The following is a 14,042-nucleotide window of genomic DNA, read 5'->3' on the forward strand; positions in this document are numbered from 1 at the left end:
GATACCATGATACCATGGGCTGTATGGGATACATCTGGAGCATCCCTAAACCAGGCCGTCTAAGTACCTTCCTGGCCCCTTTACCCGCACCCTAAAGCACCCCTCCCTCCCTGACGTCGAGCGAGTCTGGAGCCCCAAAGAGGCCTGAGCTTTCGTGTGTGATTGGTCCATCGTCATCAGGAATTGCCTTCTTTGACGTTCTCTCGAACTTCTCTTAGCGTCTAGCCCAAACTAATCCCTGATCCCGCCCGCCTCGGGGATCTCAGGTACTAGGTAGGCTTTTTTTTCGCTGAATTTTTCTAAATTTTTTTTTCCTTGCTCATCCTAGCCGTCGTCGGCACTGTGGGTGTGGTACAGCCAGCATTTTTAGGTACTTCGTCATTCCACGTATTGTAAGCGCGAGACCTCCCAGCTACCGAGCCGCTGACGCCCACTTATAAAACCAGTGCTTCGCCGGCGCTCCTGATGGTCCACATCGATCTCCCTTAGTTCTACCATATTGCGCTGCTTTAATTCACCCCGATTTCCTGTAATTTGATTCTTCATCTTTCTATCTTTCGAAACACATAGCCAAGTTTGCTTCTTCCTAGCCTCTTCACAACCCAATTGCTCGTTGTTCGTGCACGTTGAAAGTTCTTATATACCCCTAGCTCGGCTCACCTAAGTGGCTAACCTGCCCTTAATTCCGTTTTGCGGCTCCCGTCACCGGACAATAACAACAATTCCAACTGAATCACCATCTTTTCTCACAACAATAAAAAAAAAAGGTCAGGTCTTTGACCATGTTAACCTACGACAACCCCGTTGCGGTGAATGGAAATCATTCATCTGCAGCTAGCATGGCTGCGACGATGAATACCATGGCATCGAACCCGAAGCCGATCAATGCTACGGTTGTACCGGCAACGTCCAGTAACTCTATCACGAGGGTCAACGGTCATCCAGCGCCTAAGTACCACCACATTTGGCTAGTGACTGGCCCCGCCGGTTGCGGAAAGAGCACCGTTGCTAAGCACTTATCAACGGCTTTAAACTTACCTTACATTGAGGGCGACGAGGTAAGCCTTTAGTTCATACTTTCCTCTAGCGTTTGCGCAGGCCGCTAAAGCGCAATATAGTTTCATCCGAAAGCAAACATTGAGAAGATGGGCAATGGCATACCTTTGACAGACGCCGATCGGTGGGACTGGCTTACGATTTTACGAGAGGAGTCGCTCAGACAACTTGCGTCCGGCGCCGAAGGGGTCGTGCTCACATGCTCGGCTCTCAAGCGTAAGTACCGAGACGTTATTAGGGTGGCTCCTTACTATTCGCACGACGTTGTACTTCATTTCATCTACCTCCACGCCCCGGAAGATGTCCTTCTTGAGCGTGTTGGGTTAAGACAGGGCCACTACATGGGGGCCAATATGGTTCACAGCCAGTTCTCGATCCTGGAACCGCCAACAGCAGAAGAAACGGACGTGATCAGTCTCGATGTCAGCGGACCAATAGACGTCGTTCTCAGAGAAGCCCTGGACGAGGTTCTCAAAAAGATCGACGAAACTGCATCGAGCTAGCATGAAGCCAGCATGGCAAGGGATAACACGACACGAGAAGAGATATGGACCAGTAGGCGCAATAACAAACGGGAGAGATATCACAGGGATTAGCGTTATTTCTTCACATGAGTTCAGGAGTTGGTCTTGTCATTCACTTTGGCGCAAGCATAGAAACGTTGGTATGATTGCATTACGCAAGCAGCGTGAGCTGTTGTGTGGGAGTTCTGGGAAGATATCTCATTGGTTTATAGAGAACAATATTAGATGAACTGTGCGTTCCATAAGAAGCGACCGTAGGATTCGCCGACCTGCGTTTAGGTGACTCTATCTAGTGAGCGAAAGCTACCTTATGCTGTAGCTGGGTCCGGCGAAGCAGTCATGACGACAAGGACGTCTTGTACCGTCCACATATTTTACGTTGCGCAGCACGTACATACATACATACCGACACGAGCAGTTACCCGTTTGGTTTCGTGGGATCATCCTTGCATTGCACCCAAGATCCGCCAGATGCAGCTGGGGGCATACATAGGGCGGGCAGATAGCCAACCGAGGCGGCCTATTGGGGACGAACCCCATGACTTCAGAATGCGTACATACATACATACTACATACCTACCTATTCGAAGGAAAAAGAGAAAAAAAAAGCAAAAAGGGGCAAAAGTGTCCCCGATTTCTAAGAACGTCATTAATAAGGTGTCTTAAGAAGGCACCTACATACCCTACATACGTAAGCCGTGGCCGTGAGAGACGGGATGATGGGCTTAGCACCGTTACCACATCCAGCCTCGTGCATTCGCAGACCGCATCCGGTACGTGGCTGCCTGTCTGCCCCCTTTTCGCTTCTCGCGCGTGATCTTCAGGACAAGAAAAAGAAAAAGAAATTCAAATCAAAACCCCCTTGCCTATCTACACAGCCATGAACAAGTTTCCTATTCGACGGGGCCGGCGAGGATTTTAATGCGGAGCAAAAAAGGGTTTCGAGTTTCAAGGGGGGCATGGATGCCACGATGTTATGTATGTGTAAGTGCCAAGTCCAGTCCGTCAACCTGCTTATACGCATGACGGACTGCATGTACATAGGTATCTACTCAGCACTAGAAACTTGAAATAGGCGGGAGGAGGTACTGCAGAAACGCCGTCTCTAGTATTAAAAGGGGAACACGCTATGCTCTGCTCTGCTCTATCAGGTTCGCCTTGCGAATATATGCTACTATATATGACATATCATATCTTCCAAGTCAAATCATACATGTCCTCGCATCTTCCTCTGCATGCAAATCCGGTACGCGTTACGCAGGTGGCGTTTCCAAGTGTCTCCCAACCGACGCTTATCTTGGGCATCAAGGGAATCAGGGACAAGGAGGTGAGATTATCGCAGGTGTAGGGTCATAATGTCCGGCTCCTCAACGATCTTGCGCACGACCTCGGCGGCGCGAGCCATGGTTGCGCCGTCCACGACGCGGTGATCGGCACACCAACTGAAGTTGCAGACGTGCTTCTTGACGACCTTGTCCTGATCATCGAAGGCTGGGACTGTGCGCATGCGCCCGATGCCTAGGATCGCCACCTCCTTCTCGACAATGACCGGCGAGACATACGTGCCTCCAACATTCCCTATGTTGGACACGGTTATGGTACCGCCGCTCAGATCCTGTGGAGACAGTTTCCCAGCCGTGGCTTGCGACTGCAGACGAGATAGTTCTGCAGCTATAGCAAGCACACTCTTCGCTCCTACATTTTTAATCACGGGCACCAATAGCCCCGAGGGGGTATCCATGGCGACGCCAATGTTGTGTTGACTGCGATGGACGAGTGTTGGCTTCGAGGCCTCGCCGGTTACGTCAACGCGCGCATTTAGTATTGGATACTGGTGTAAAGCCATGGAGACGCCTTTTATAATAAAAGGTAGGTAAGTTAATTTTGAAATTTCCCCCTCTCTCGCTAGTTGCGCTACGACTTTATTGAGCCGTTTTCTCAGCTCATATAATTGAGAGAAGTCAATTTCATCGGCGTAAAGGAAATGAGGTATCGTCAATGACCGAGTCATGGTCTTGAACATTTGAAGTTGTGTATTAGTGAGTTGTACTGCAGTCTCGGTTTGCTTCTCCGTCTCCGTTGGTATGCTGGGGAATAGAGTACTCTGTCCAGCAGGCTGGGCAGGGGAATCTCTCTTTTCGATAAATTTATAGATGTCTTCCTTCATAACTCTGCCATCTCTACCTGTCCCTTCAATGTCGTTTATGTCGATATTTAATTGCTTAGCCAGAAATCGAACGGCTGGAACCGCTATGGCTTTAGCTTTGTCGTTCCTCGCCGGAGGTCGTTGGGGGTTCGATTCTCGTACAGAGACCTCGGTGGCTCCATCTGCAGAGCCTCGAGTTTGTGGTGGTTGGCTTAACGAGTCCCTATTCAAAGGTTCCGAGACACCTTCTCTCGCGGGTTCAGGAGCGGTGAGTGTGTCTAATGCTTCCTGGCTTGCGCCGCCTTGTATGTCGATATCTACGAATGGCTTGCCCACCTTTGCCATCTCGCCGGCCTCGTAATACAACTTCTTCACGACGCCGGAGAACCGACTTGTGATCTCGACGGAAGCTTTATCGCTCTGGACCTCGCATAAGGGCGAGAACTCCTCGACTCGGGCGCCAGTCTCGACGAACCATTGTATTATTTCACATTCTACGATGCCTACATACAAATTAGATATGACGATATGGTACTGGGCATAGATATTCACCTTCGCCAATATCGGCTAGTAGAACTGGTTTCACCACTTGTAAATTCCTAGTCGAATGGAATCCTCTTATCATAGCGGCACGTACTTGAGATTCGGCGGTACGGCTTAGGCTTCGGCCAAGTCGCCATTGCCTTTGAAATAAGCGAGAACTACGTTGAAGAAACATTATGGTATATATAATTTCCTAAATAATGCACAAATTGCACGAATAGAATTACATGTTTAGAATAGAATTTAGAAAAAGGAAAAGGGCGATATAAGAGGAAAGAGAGGAGTAAAGTAATGCTTACCTACCTTCGCGCCTCCCGCCTTTCTCAAGTGACGCTCGATCCCCCACATTGGGCCGTCGCTATCCGGAATCCGGGGCCGCTTGTTGCCGCACCTTCGGCTTGAGCCTTGCCCCACTACCATTGGCTAACCACGCTATTGGGAACCAGAGTTCGTTCCTGCAGGTTGCCGGGAACCTTGATGAGCGATAAAGTAATAAATTTTTATAATTCGATAATTGACTTTTTTTTTAGTTCCAACCTCCACCAATTGTCGCGACATCCCGTTTAACGCCAGCCCGCCATCTTCTCACCGAATGTATTATTAGCTTTATACCATCGAACTATGTCATTTGCCCGTAGACCCAGGCTCTTATGCCTGCTTTGCCAGTCGAGAGCTTTCAGCACCTCGTACCGACTTCTAGCGGAGCAAGGTCCTGTTCCAAAGGCCGTCGCAAAAACCAATAACCAGTCGACCCAAGCGAAGACGAAGACGACGACGCCTCCGAGTTCACCTGCACCGCCTAAGGTTATTGCCCCTTCTCCCTTGGAAGATGCGCCGAGAGGATATGGGAAGCGGGTTGAAGAGTTCACGCCGAAGCCGCTGAGCCGGCCGATAGGCATGCATCTACCGCCGAAACCGGGCGAGAATACGGGCATAGACAACCGAACATTGAAACAGCGCCGCGACGACTTCGTTAATTACGAGAAACATCTTGCGCGACGAGAGGTCCTGTATGACACATCGCGCCCTTAGTTTAGCGCATATTCGAATATGTATAGTTGGGGGAGTAGAGAGCTAATGTGTGGCCGCCTTACAGGAAGAGCAAGATGGCACGCCCTTACTTCCGCGACTGGGGCAACTTGAAATTCCACAAGGGAAAGACCTTCATCGCGCCGCCGCGCATGTTTAAAGAGGACGTCTCTCTGTTCTTCCCGAACGTATACGGTCAGACTCTATTAAAGAGCGATCGCAAACCTCGCGACACCACTCCCACTTTGTACGGCAAGATCTCGGTCGTCAGTGTATTCAGCAGCGTATGGGCCGAGAATCAGGCCAAGACATTCGTAGACAAAGAGAACAACCCCATGCTCGACCATCTACTTGAGCAAAATCAGGACACGGCCCAGCGCATCTGGATTAACATCGAAGAGAACTCGCTAAAGGCGTTTCTGATAAAGATGTTTATAGGCGGCATTAGGAGCCGGATTGGCGAGCGGAATTGGCATCGGTATTTTATCGTACGAAAGGGGGTCTCGGATGAAATTCAGGAGAGCATTGGCCTCTTGAATAAGAGCGTCGGCTACGTATACCTCCTTGATCGCCAGTGTAGGATACGATGGGCCGGCAGTGGTCCCAGCGAAGATCACGAACGAGAAGGGCTGGCCCAGAGCGTCCAGCGACTTCTAAATGAAGAGAAAAAGCTGAAGGGAAGTTGAATCGGAAGCTATGTATCATTATATAGTACGATAAATTGAAACGATACCCACCTCCCTTTAGTGTGTCCAAAAGGAGGATAAATGGCTCGACGTTAACATACTCCGAACCCCCTGTCGACGAAACATGATGCCAATCGTAACGTCAATTCCTCTCTCAATGTACTGCATAAGGCTGATTCTTTAACATGTCCTCCATTCATATTATACAACACACTCTGGGATCCCATTGAAGAAAAAGAAAAAAGCACCCGAACGCCTTGCAGGACAATGATGCAAAATCGGAAAATCATGGTATTTTGTTCATCCCGCCAAAAACAGAGAAACGAGGAAGCCGATCTTCGGTAACCGCCGTCTACAAGAAGAAAAAGAAGATTACGAAACAGAAAGCGATAAAGCCGCCCATAATAAGACCATCTCGTCGCTTCCGCGCCGAAATCTTGCCGATTATGGTGTTTAGGCCGGGGACCTGACTCGCGGCCATGGTAATTCTCCTGTTGATGTTGGCTAGGGTTTCCCGCTGTACGATGAAGTTCTCGTTGGTGGCGTAAGCCTGACTGAGGACGCTGTCGACCATATTATGACTGTTGTCGATACGGTTCCGTTCGTCTAACATGTACTCGGCTTCGGCGGCTTCGGGATTGTTCGCTCGATATGTCTGAATGTCATCTCGGACATTTGAGAGTAGATTTGAACGGTTCCTTGCTTCTTGTAAGCCTGCCCGCATTCGCCCAAGATCTCTTCTGTGCTCGGCGAGCTTCTCGCGAAGGAGGGAAAGATTGTTCTGTTTCAGAGCGGATGATGTAAGGCTCGCTTCCGAGTCTAGGAGGCGTCCTAGTTGATTGACCACATTATCCCTCTTTAAATATCAGTTAGCTAAGAAGAATGACATGTTTTAATGATCGAAAGATCCTTCAAGCGGAACAGTCGTACTTTATCGAGTATCTCCTTCAACTTCGCTTCTGTTTCTCGTTCTTCCTTGGTCGGCTTCGCCGGGATATTAGCGACAGTAGAAAACTGCGAGTATGTGTGGAATAGCGTCTCCGTCTGCGCAGTAACTGGTTAGCATAGAGACTTATACTGCCGTGTATGACGATTGTTCTTGTTACCTGAGACTCTAAACTCCGAGCTTGCTGGCGCAACTGAGCCCAGCCCTGGTTCCCTGTCGGGGCAGCCATGGTCAAGCCTTATATGTAATATAATAATCAGATATAAATGCCGGCTTCCAATACCACAATCATCCCTAACGGAGTTCGGTCTGTAGGCTGCGCAATGGCTATGGTTCGATCTAGATGCCCGGATCGTATTGGGGGATATTATTTTTTGGTCTAGCGAACGAGAAATCGGTAGCTCTGAGTTGCGTATGTGATAATCGCCTCTTGTGGATCGTCGGATAGCTGAATATTAGGATCAGTCGTGTAAGTGACAGATTGATGATGACGATGCAGTTGATGATTTAGGACTGGTACAATTCGATGTTTCCGTACTTGGCATTCAGTACGTAAGGTCTGGTTAGATGACTTGGTGATTCTGATAAATGAATATCTCACTATCGAGACAAAGGAGGGTTCCATTCAACATTATGTCAGCAGAGACCCTTCCTGCAAAGCCACTCGTATATGTGTGGCTTATGAAGCACGTACCAAGTAGATACTTTCTTTCGTCTAACTGCACTAAAAAGTAGTTAATCACCTGACCAAACTTTCCAACCCACAACCCTACTGTAAGGAATTCAATTCTTTTCGCAGTCTACCAAAATTTTGGGTGGAAATTTCACGACTTCAAGAAAACATTCACCAGACACCCCGAACCCTCAACTCGTCTCAACCACCAGCAACTCTTCAAGATGGTAAGTCGAGCTCGATAATCTCAACGCGATTACAAATGCGCACACGTCGAATTAATCGAAGACAACCTGCTAATTCTTCGCTTGCAGTCGACTGCTAAGGTTAAGACCGGAGCGCTCTGGAACAAGAACAAGGATGATTTGTTGAAGACCCTGGGTGAGCTCAAGACCGAGCTGGGCCAACTTCGCATCCAGAAGGTCGTTTCCTCCGGAAGCAAACTCAACAAGATGTACGTTCGAAATATTTCGCCTCAACTCTAGCTACACATTTCCTCCCCACCTATCGCGATTCACGATCCTCTTCGAAACCCTCGCAATAACCACACGATGCGGAAAACGAAGTCACTTTTGAAACAGTTCAAGCTAATTAACTCTATCCTACAGCCACGACCTCCGAAAGTCTATCGCTCGTGTTCTCACCGTCGTTAACCTCAAGCAACGATCACAGCTACGCTTGTTCTACAAGAACAAGAAGTACCTCCCTCTTGACCTCCGACCTAAGCAGACCCGTGCTATCCGCCGACGCCTATCTCCCCAAGAGAAGTCCAAGACCCTGGAGAAGACGCGCAAGCGAACCACGCATTTCCCGCAGCGCAAATACGCTGTCAAGGTACGCTGAAAACATACTTATATGACGACTCTGAAGGGATCAAGGGCATCGAACTAACACTACGGGTGTCTACAGGCTTAAATGGGATTGGTTTGTTTGTAGCAAAGGGGACGCGCACGTAAGCGCAGACGTTTACCCCGGTTGAGGATGGGCGTCGTGGTCTTCCATAAAAGAGGAATCCTGATATTTGCATGGCATCACACGGCTTTTTCGGTTCATAGGTGTTTATGAGGTCACACTACGCAGTCAATGTCGCTGCCCAATGCAAAAAAACTTGCCTTAGGGCACTGAACACAATTTGACTGGCTATTTCGTTACGTGTGATTTGCTAAACGGGGGAACAGAAGTTGTGACTATCTACCTACGACAAGACTTGACCAGATCGGGTTCTCAAAGTACCCGGATGCGAGTAAATTCCCAAAGGCTCACCAGGTAGACGATGGATCTCAGCAGGGAAACAGACCAAACAACGGCCACATGGTTTGACGCAAGGAACGGCAACGCTAGACACCATATTTGGCCACGGTCCTCTAAAGATTCTTTAGAGATATGTCTGTTACGGCATCAGAGATGTCAACTTAATCATGAAGCACTCCAGTGGTATATTCATCATGTTAAATACCTAGATACCTCTAGAAAAAGGAGAGAGAGAGAGAGAGAGGTGCTATCTCTAATACTCCATAGGCTTTAATTTCCTTGCCCTCACTAAACCTCAGTCAAACCTCGCCCTTCTGTTCGCTCAAGGCCTTTTGGCCAGGATAATTATGCGCGATTAGCAGCTCAACTCTTCTCAACCGCCTATTCTCGTGTAATATATACCTAGGAACAGATCCCAAGTTATCCTGACGCCATGTGTTGTAAATCTATCTGGGTAGATATATAACTAAGATCACATGTCGCCTTGAGCTGACGCCCTCAGTGTACATATCGAATTACATATGGCCAAAATAATTCACTTAATTAAACGGCACTGGGATATCTTGTAAATTCAGTAGTTGTTATTCCTTTTGTTTGCCTCCATTAGGCCCCTAAATTTCATCTTATACGATAGTACTGACCCTCACCTAAGGCCTTTACTGCCAAAATCTTCAATGGCATGGTTGCGTTTTAAAACCCCCTCGCCAACAGCACGCTATCTACTGCTCTATTTGTTATGACTAAAAGAAGGATTCCATTACGCTAATCGCGTCGTTCATGTTATCCATCTCTTCACCTACTGGGCCTTGAATCAGCTTTTCTAGTTTTTCCCCTAGTCGTGGAGGGAAAAGTCCACGCAAGACCTGATGTTCTTGATACCCAACCATATAGGGTAAGGACTCCTTATATCCCGTAAACCCGGCAATTCGAACAATCTTCTACTTTGTCCTCCTGTGCTAACATCTCGTAGAATAGCATCAGAAAAGAGAATGGAACGAGGAAGTGTCCTACTGGCCAATCCTAGCCAGATATTCTAGCATGCCCTTCGGTTCGACTAGCATTTCCTGCGCTGGCCCTGTCAACGGCATTCCCTGGAATGGCGATTTTTGATAGCCTTATCCCAAAGTGCTTTAGTGTGCCTTCTTAACACTTGGACTAGGCCTGGCAACTTATCAACCTGAAGTTATACCCAGAGCCATTAGACTATAATTTGGGGTTGCTGCTCGTGTTCTAGCAGAATAGAATCCTGCGGCGTCTCCGACAATGTAGGCGAGACGGAAGATGGACCTGCCGCTGTACGGACTTTCTGTTTCCTCTTTGGCCTCTCGTGCCTCGCCTGATGCCTTCGAAGTTGGTCGATTCTTATAAATTGGCTCCCACAACCTGGCTCGTCACACTTAAACTTGAAATCAGGGTTGTGTGTCTTCCGGTGTTTTGATAAATTAGACGATTCGCAAAAACGCTTGCCACATATGTCGCATTCTAATGGTTTCTCCCCTGTATGTGTGCGTTTGTGCATTGCTACCTTAGATTAGCTCGTTGCTTAGAGTTACACTTAATGAGTGAAGACGTACTGAGGGCGCTCTTCTGCTTAAAAGCCTTGCCACAACCTTCATAGTCGCATTTGTACGGTGTCTCGCCCGTATGCGTCCTTACATGTTGGTCGAGGGCCTGTTGTGCTGAGAATCCCTCACCGCATATCTCACATTTATGGGGCTTGTCTTCTCTATCGTCAGTTTATTTCTTCAGAAAATCCGATTTGATCTGGCTTACAAGCGGTATGTGTTGCTAAATGCCGTCGCAGTTTGTTACGCGACGCAAACACTTGATCACCACGGCGTGGACAGCCCTTCCAAAGACAGAGATACTTCGTCCTATTTGATAACGAAGCAATGTGATCATTACACAAGTGCTCGTGGAGAGAATATGGGTCATTGCAAACGTGTCCGCAGATGTTCCCCTGGGTGTCTGATCCCTCAGAGGCAGTAACCCATTGACATACATGTTCGGTTATGTTGCTCGGTTGTACCAGGGAATCTTCCAGGGGAGGCGGTACTAGATCTATATCAGGGGTAGGCGAAAGCCTTGAATGGGTTTGAATGGGCAAAGAGAGCGAGCGCGCAAGATCTGTTGGTTGGTCAGCACCGACAAGCCTACAATCCAACTGCGAAAAGTCATGCTGTGGTTGATTCTGTTGCTGTTGGGTATTCGAGGCACCCGGCGCACTTAAGTCCCGTAAAGTGATAGCGACATCGTGTTCCGTGTTCGTGTGGTTGCAAGGCTGATTGTGTAAAGTCGGCGTCGTTTCTGGTTGTAGGGAGTTATGCCAACCTTGGTTTAGAGCCCACATTTCGTCCAGAGGCTGAGATGTGCCATCAAAACAATTAAGATCATCGCAGGGCGTCCCGTCGCCGGAGCAATCTTCCTCTTGGCAGAGCTGAGTAGAGCAGCACTCGCTTGAACACGAATACTTGCTGCAGTTTACGGATGCGCAATCATCAGGAATCGGGCGCTCTGATGGACCCCCTAGGTCCGAGGCGTGAAAATCATTGCCAATGAGCGATTCGCTATTAGAAGTGTGGTGCCCTGGCCTAATGTCGCGACTTAGGTTGTATTTTAACCCCATATTCGAAAAAGCGTCCGAATATAAGGGGTTAAAAGGTTGTGGAGGGAATTGAAACGCATTGTTGTCGGGTAGATGATAGGGATACGGAAACGATGGGACGGCAAACCGCGCTCTCGAAGGAAAAGGAGGCGCATAGGTATTCCGGTGTATCGCTTGGGGAGGAAAATTGCCCAAACACTTGTCGAGGCATGAATCGTCATGAGAGGTATGAACGAGTTCCAAAGATGAGGGTTCTATGGTGTCAAAAGACACTGGCGAGTAGAAGGCGTTGTCGAAATTATGATGAATGGGCCCAACAGAACTGGCGAGTCTCTCCATCGACGGCGAAGAGGTGAGGGAGGGAATGCTCCCATAGTTTGTGTCATTGGGATCGACAGAGTCGTCCATCCTGCCGTAGATAGTCATGCTGAGTGTTCCATCCAAGCATGACCCGGCTAAAGGGAGGGATTACCGGCTTTCCGCTAGTAATCTGCAGACGAGACAAGACAAGACGAGACGAGACGAGGCGCGGCTTGGAAGGCGGACGAAGTTGGAGAGGCCCAGTCTCAAGTCAGTGTATTGGCCAGTGCGTTTGACAGTTGGAAGATCTGGGGTCGGATAGATCGACTCCGATCACAAATAAAAAGTTCTAGATATAAATTGAGGCTCTTGTCGTCCGCGCTGTTTAAATGGAAAAATTTAAGAGGTAGAGAGGGTGGTGTGGGCAAAAGGCGGGATTCAGTTCTGCGGTTGAGAACCTTGATGGACCTTGGTGGTCGGTCTTGCTTGAGCAGTTATGGTACTTTCATGTAATTGTCGGGAAGTGGCCTCCTCATAACTTTTTTTTAGTTAAAGTTACCACAATCGATCATTCAAGATATCAACCTCTCACCCTTCATCAACCTCATCAACCTCGTCCCTTCTCCTTCCAACACGAACAGGCCTAGGCCTGTACTTTGTTGGTGTTGTTATCTTATGCCCTACCCTAATGTCGTTATTATGCCTAAACGTATGCTGACCAGGCGTTGGATCCCGGCGTTGCACTTTTCTTTGGCTGACGTTGTTGCTCACCAATGATCTCGCGTGGATTTGTTAGAATTGTCAATGTGGGGTTCAATTTTCCCAGGCAAGGCACAACCGTCGCGAGCAGGCAAGGTGCAAGATGGCCATCAGGGTTCTTGTCTAGAGTGGGTCTTATCCGCTATCGACATATGCAACACGTGCATACGAAACTGGAATGATGAGGGGATAATCAGGTACCTTTCGTTGTTTCCCAAAGAAATAAAAAGTTAATATGATACATCTAGATCTTTATGCACGTTTATACTATATACTATAAGAACCGTTATCAACCATAAAATATTTTAACTTTTTATGAGGCCTCCATGTCATTTCCTGACCTACATAAGAATTACACTGATATAACCAAATCTTGTGTCCTATGTCCTTTTTCTGAAGATGTGAATTATTGTACCGTGAAAATTTTATTAGACTAAGCACGCGTACTGTGTTTGTACCTCTAGCCCCCGCATGGGATTCCAGGGTCCCAAGCTTCGGTAAGAATTCTCAAGCATGCGTAATCCCAATCTATCTATCAGCTTACCTAATAGAGATCTCTTGAGCCTCAACATCAATCAGCACAGCCCACACAGCCCACAGCCCTCCCTCCCACGTCACATGGGAAGAGACGTCCATTCTGCTGCCATTCCAAACAGTAGATGCCACAGAAAACGGGCCACTTTGTCTGTTCGGACGAAACAAAGCAACGTCAAAACCCTAGTCTCACTTACCCGCTACGCAACTTAAAAAGATCCAGCGCAACAAGATTTCAAGCGAACGATCTGGAAATTAGATTGGCCTTACTTTATAAGGTATCTTGCTAGCCCGGGCACTCGCACCCACACCAAACAACGGCCCGATTATAATAGCAAGCCACAGGAAACGGAGATGGGAAACATCTGCGGCAAATCGGACAGCGACAACTTCTCCCAGCCGGGTCGCGTCCTAGGTTCCGCCCCTCCTCAGCCAGAACGCGCATCTGTCCCCGCTAAGGTCAGTGGCCCGCCTCGGACCTTGGGAGGGGCGGGAAGTACGCCGAAGCCACCGGATACTAGTAGCGACGCCGTCGAGGCTAGGAGACGAGCAGCCGAAGCTGCAGAGGTAATGCCGTCTCTACCCCGCCCCCTTTCCTCCTATGAACACCAACCATTCTAAAACCGTCGTCTACAGGCCAGAGCACAAGCTGCATCGTCTAAGAGCGCGGGGAAGCTGGGCTCGCAGTTGGCAGCGCAGAAGAAGCAGACACGCAACGACACACTCAAGGAAATCAGTAATAACGAGATACGGCAGCGAGATGCTGACGAAGCAGCACAATCACGCACTCATAATTAGCGAGAGGTTTACGAATCTGATATCTCAATTCTTAGTTACTGTTAAACATGCTTACTGCTCCCCTTTTAAAAGGAGGAATCCTTCGTTCAGGTTCGTTTGTATATGTTCTGCCTAGCCGTTCACTTCCACCGAACGCCTATATCCTTTTGTAAATAGAGAGCATTAGTTAATCCTGCCTTGCCTAAGATACTG

The 14,042-nt window shown here is 48.4% G+C and overlaps 7 protein-coding genes across 7 annotated transcripts; 4 read left to right on the forward strand and 3 right to left on the reverse strand.

The window, feature by feature from the left end:
• Window positions 1-439: 439 nt before the first annotated feature.
• Window positions 440-1,721, forward strand: F4807DRAFT_135070 (carbohydrate kinase). Its single transcript, XM_047993040.1, has 2 exons — window positions 440-1,058; window positions 1,119-1,721. The coding sequence occupies exons 1-2, from the start codon at window positions 783-785 to the stop codon at window positions 1,557-1,559; spliced, it is 717 nt and encodes a 238-aa protein (XP_047853340.1). The 5' UTR covers window positions 440-782; the 3' UTR covers window positions 1,560-1,721.
• A 937-nt stretch (window positions 1,722-2,658) lies between these two features.
• Window positions 2,659-4,578, reverse strand: F4807DRAFT_429616 (2-oxoacid dehydrogenases acyltransferase-domain-containing protein). Its single transcript, XM_047998339.1, has 2 exons — window positions 4,279-4,578; window positions 2,659-4,229 (listed from the first exon to the last, which is right to left on the reverse strand). Exons 1-2 carry the CDS (start codon window positions 4,442-4,444, stop codon window positions 2,914-2,916), a joined length of 1,482 nt encoding a protein of 493 aa, XP_047853341.1. The 5' UTR covers window positions 4,445-4,578; the 3' UTR covers window positions 2,659-2,913.
• Window positions 4,579-4,667: 89 nt separating this feature from the next.
• F4807DRAFT_135088 (ATP10 protein-domain-containing protein) lies at window positions 4,668-6,160 on the forward strand. The gene is made up of 2 exons (XM_047993041.1): window positions 4,668-5,279; window positions 5,366-6,160. Exons 1-2 carry the CDS (start codon window positions 4,891-4,893, stop codon window positions 5,982-5,984), a joined length of 1,008 nt encoding a protein of 335 aa, XP_047853342.1. The 5' UTR covers window positions 4,668-4,890; the 3' UTR covers window positions 5,985-6,160.
• F4807DRAFT_429622 (V-snare-domain-containing protein) lies at window positions 5,975-7,479 on the reverse strand. The gene is made up of 3 exons (XM_047998340.1): window positions 7,091-7,479; window positions 6,915-7,028; window positions 5,975-6,840 (listed from the first exon to the last, which is right to left on the reverse strand). The coding sequence occupies exons 1-3, from the start codon at window positions 7,157-7,159 to the stop codon at window positions 6,337-6,339; spliced, it is 687 nt and encodes a 228-aa protein (XP_047853343.1). The 5' UTR covers window positions 7,160-7,479; the 3' UTR covers window positions 5,975-6,336.
• Window positions 7,480-7,661: 182 nt separating this feature from the next.
• Window positions 7,662-9,124, forward strand: F4807DRAFT_429626 (60S ribosomal protein L35). Its single transcript, XM_047998341.1, has 4 exons — window positions 7,662-7,830; window positions 7,918-8,057; window positions 8,212-8,437; window positions 8,513-9,124. Exons 1-4 carry the CDS (start codon window positions 7,828-7,830, stop codon window positions 8,516-8,518), a joined length of 375 nt encoding a protein of 124 aa, XP_047853344.1. The 5' UTR covers window positions 7,662-7,827; the 3' UTR covers window positions 8,519-9,124.
• Window positions 9,125-10,052: 928 nt separating this feature from the next.
• Window positions 10,053-11,885, reverse strand: F4807DRAFT_461365 (uncharacterized protein; the record flags this gene model as incomplete). Its single annotated transcript, XM_048001673.1, has 3 exons — window positions 10,053-10,375; window positions 10,429-10,575; window positions 10,628-11,885. The coding sequence occupies 3 exons, from the start codon at window positions 11,883-11,885 to the stop codon at window positions 10,053-10,055; spliced, it is 1,728 nt and encodes a 575-aa protein (XP_047853345.1).
• Window positions 11,886-13,088: 1,203 nt separating this feature from the next.
• F4807DRAFT_135235 (uncharacterized protein) lies at window positions 13,089-13,968 on the forward strand. The gene is made up of 3 exons (XM_047993042.1): window positions 13,089-13,330; window positions 13,388-13,619; window positions 13,689-13,968. Exons 2-3 carry the CDS (start codon window positions 13,407-13,409, stop codon window positions 13,848-13,850), a joined length of 375 nt encoding a protein of 124 aa, XP_047853346.1. The 5' UTR covers window positions 13,089-13,330; window positions 13,388-13,406; the 3' UTR covers window positions 13,851-13,968.
• Window positions 13,969-14,042: the final 74 nt, after the last annotated feature.

This window comes from Annulohypoxylon truncatum, assembly GCF_022578515.1.
Source record: "Annulohypoxylon truncatum strain CBS 140777 unplaced genomic scaffold F4807scaffold_20, whole genome shotgun sequence".
Lineage (NCBI taxonomy): Eukaryota > Fungi > Ascomycota > Sordariomycetes > Xylariales > Hypoxylaceae > Annulohypoxylon > Annulohypoxylon truncatum.

Coding starts and splice junctions, on each gene's coding strand:
- F4807DRAFT_135070 (XM_047993040.1), top strand. CDS start 783: ATGTTAACCTACGACAACCCCGTTGCGGTGAATGGAAATCATTCATCT. Junction 1,059..1,118: donor CTTACATTGAGGGCGACGAG/GTAAGCCTTTAG, acceptor AGCGCAATATAG/TTTCATCCGAAAGCAAACAT.
- F4807DRAFT_429616 (XM_047998339.1), bottom strand. CDS start 4,444: ATGTTTCTTCAACGTAGTTCTCGCTTATTTCAAAGGCAATGGCGACTT. Junction 4,230..4,278: donor ACTAGCCGATATTGGCGAAG/GTGAATATCTAT, acceptor ATTTGTATGTAG/GCATCGTAGAATGTGAAATA.
- F4807DRAFT_135088 (XM_047993041.1), top strand. CDS start 4,891: ATGTCATTTGCCCGTAGACCCAGGCTCTTATGCCTGCTTTGCCAGTCG. Junction 5,280..5,365: donor CTTGCGCGACGAGAGGTCCT/GTATGACACATC, acceptor GCCGCCTTACAG/GAAGAGCAAGATGGCACGCC.
- F4807DRAFT_429622 (XM_047998340.1), bottom strand. CDS start 7,159: ATGGCTGCCCCGACAGGGAACCAGGGCTGGGCTCAGTTGCGCCAGCAA. Junction 7,029..7,090: donor CTCGGAGTTTAGAGTCTCAG/GTAACAAGAACA, acceptor GTTACTGCGCAG/ACGGAGACGCTATTCCACAC. Junction 6,841..6,914: donor TGAAGGAGATACTCGATAAA/GTACGACTGTTC, acceptor TGATATTTAAAG/AGGGATAATGTGGTCAATCA.
- F4807DRAFT_429626 (XM_047998341.1), top strand. Junction 8,058..8,211: donor GGAAGCAAACTCAACAAGAT/GTACGTTCGAAA, acceptor TCTATCCTACAG/CCACGACCTCCGAAAGTCTA.
- F4807DRAFT_135235 (XM_047993042.1), top strand. CDS start 13,407: ATGGGAAACATCTGCGGCAAATCGGACAGCGACAACTTCTCCCAGCCG. Junction 13,620..13,688: donor GAGCAGCCGAAGCTGCAGAG/GTAATGCCGTCT, acceptor CGTCGTCTACAG/GCCAGAGCACAAGCTGCATC.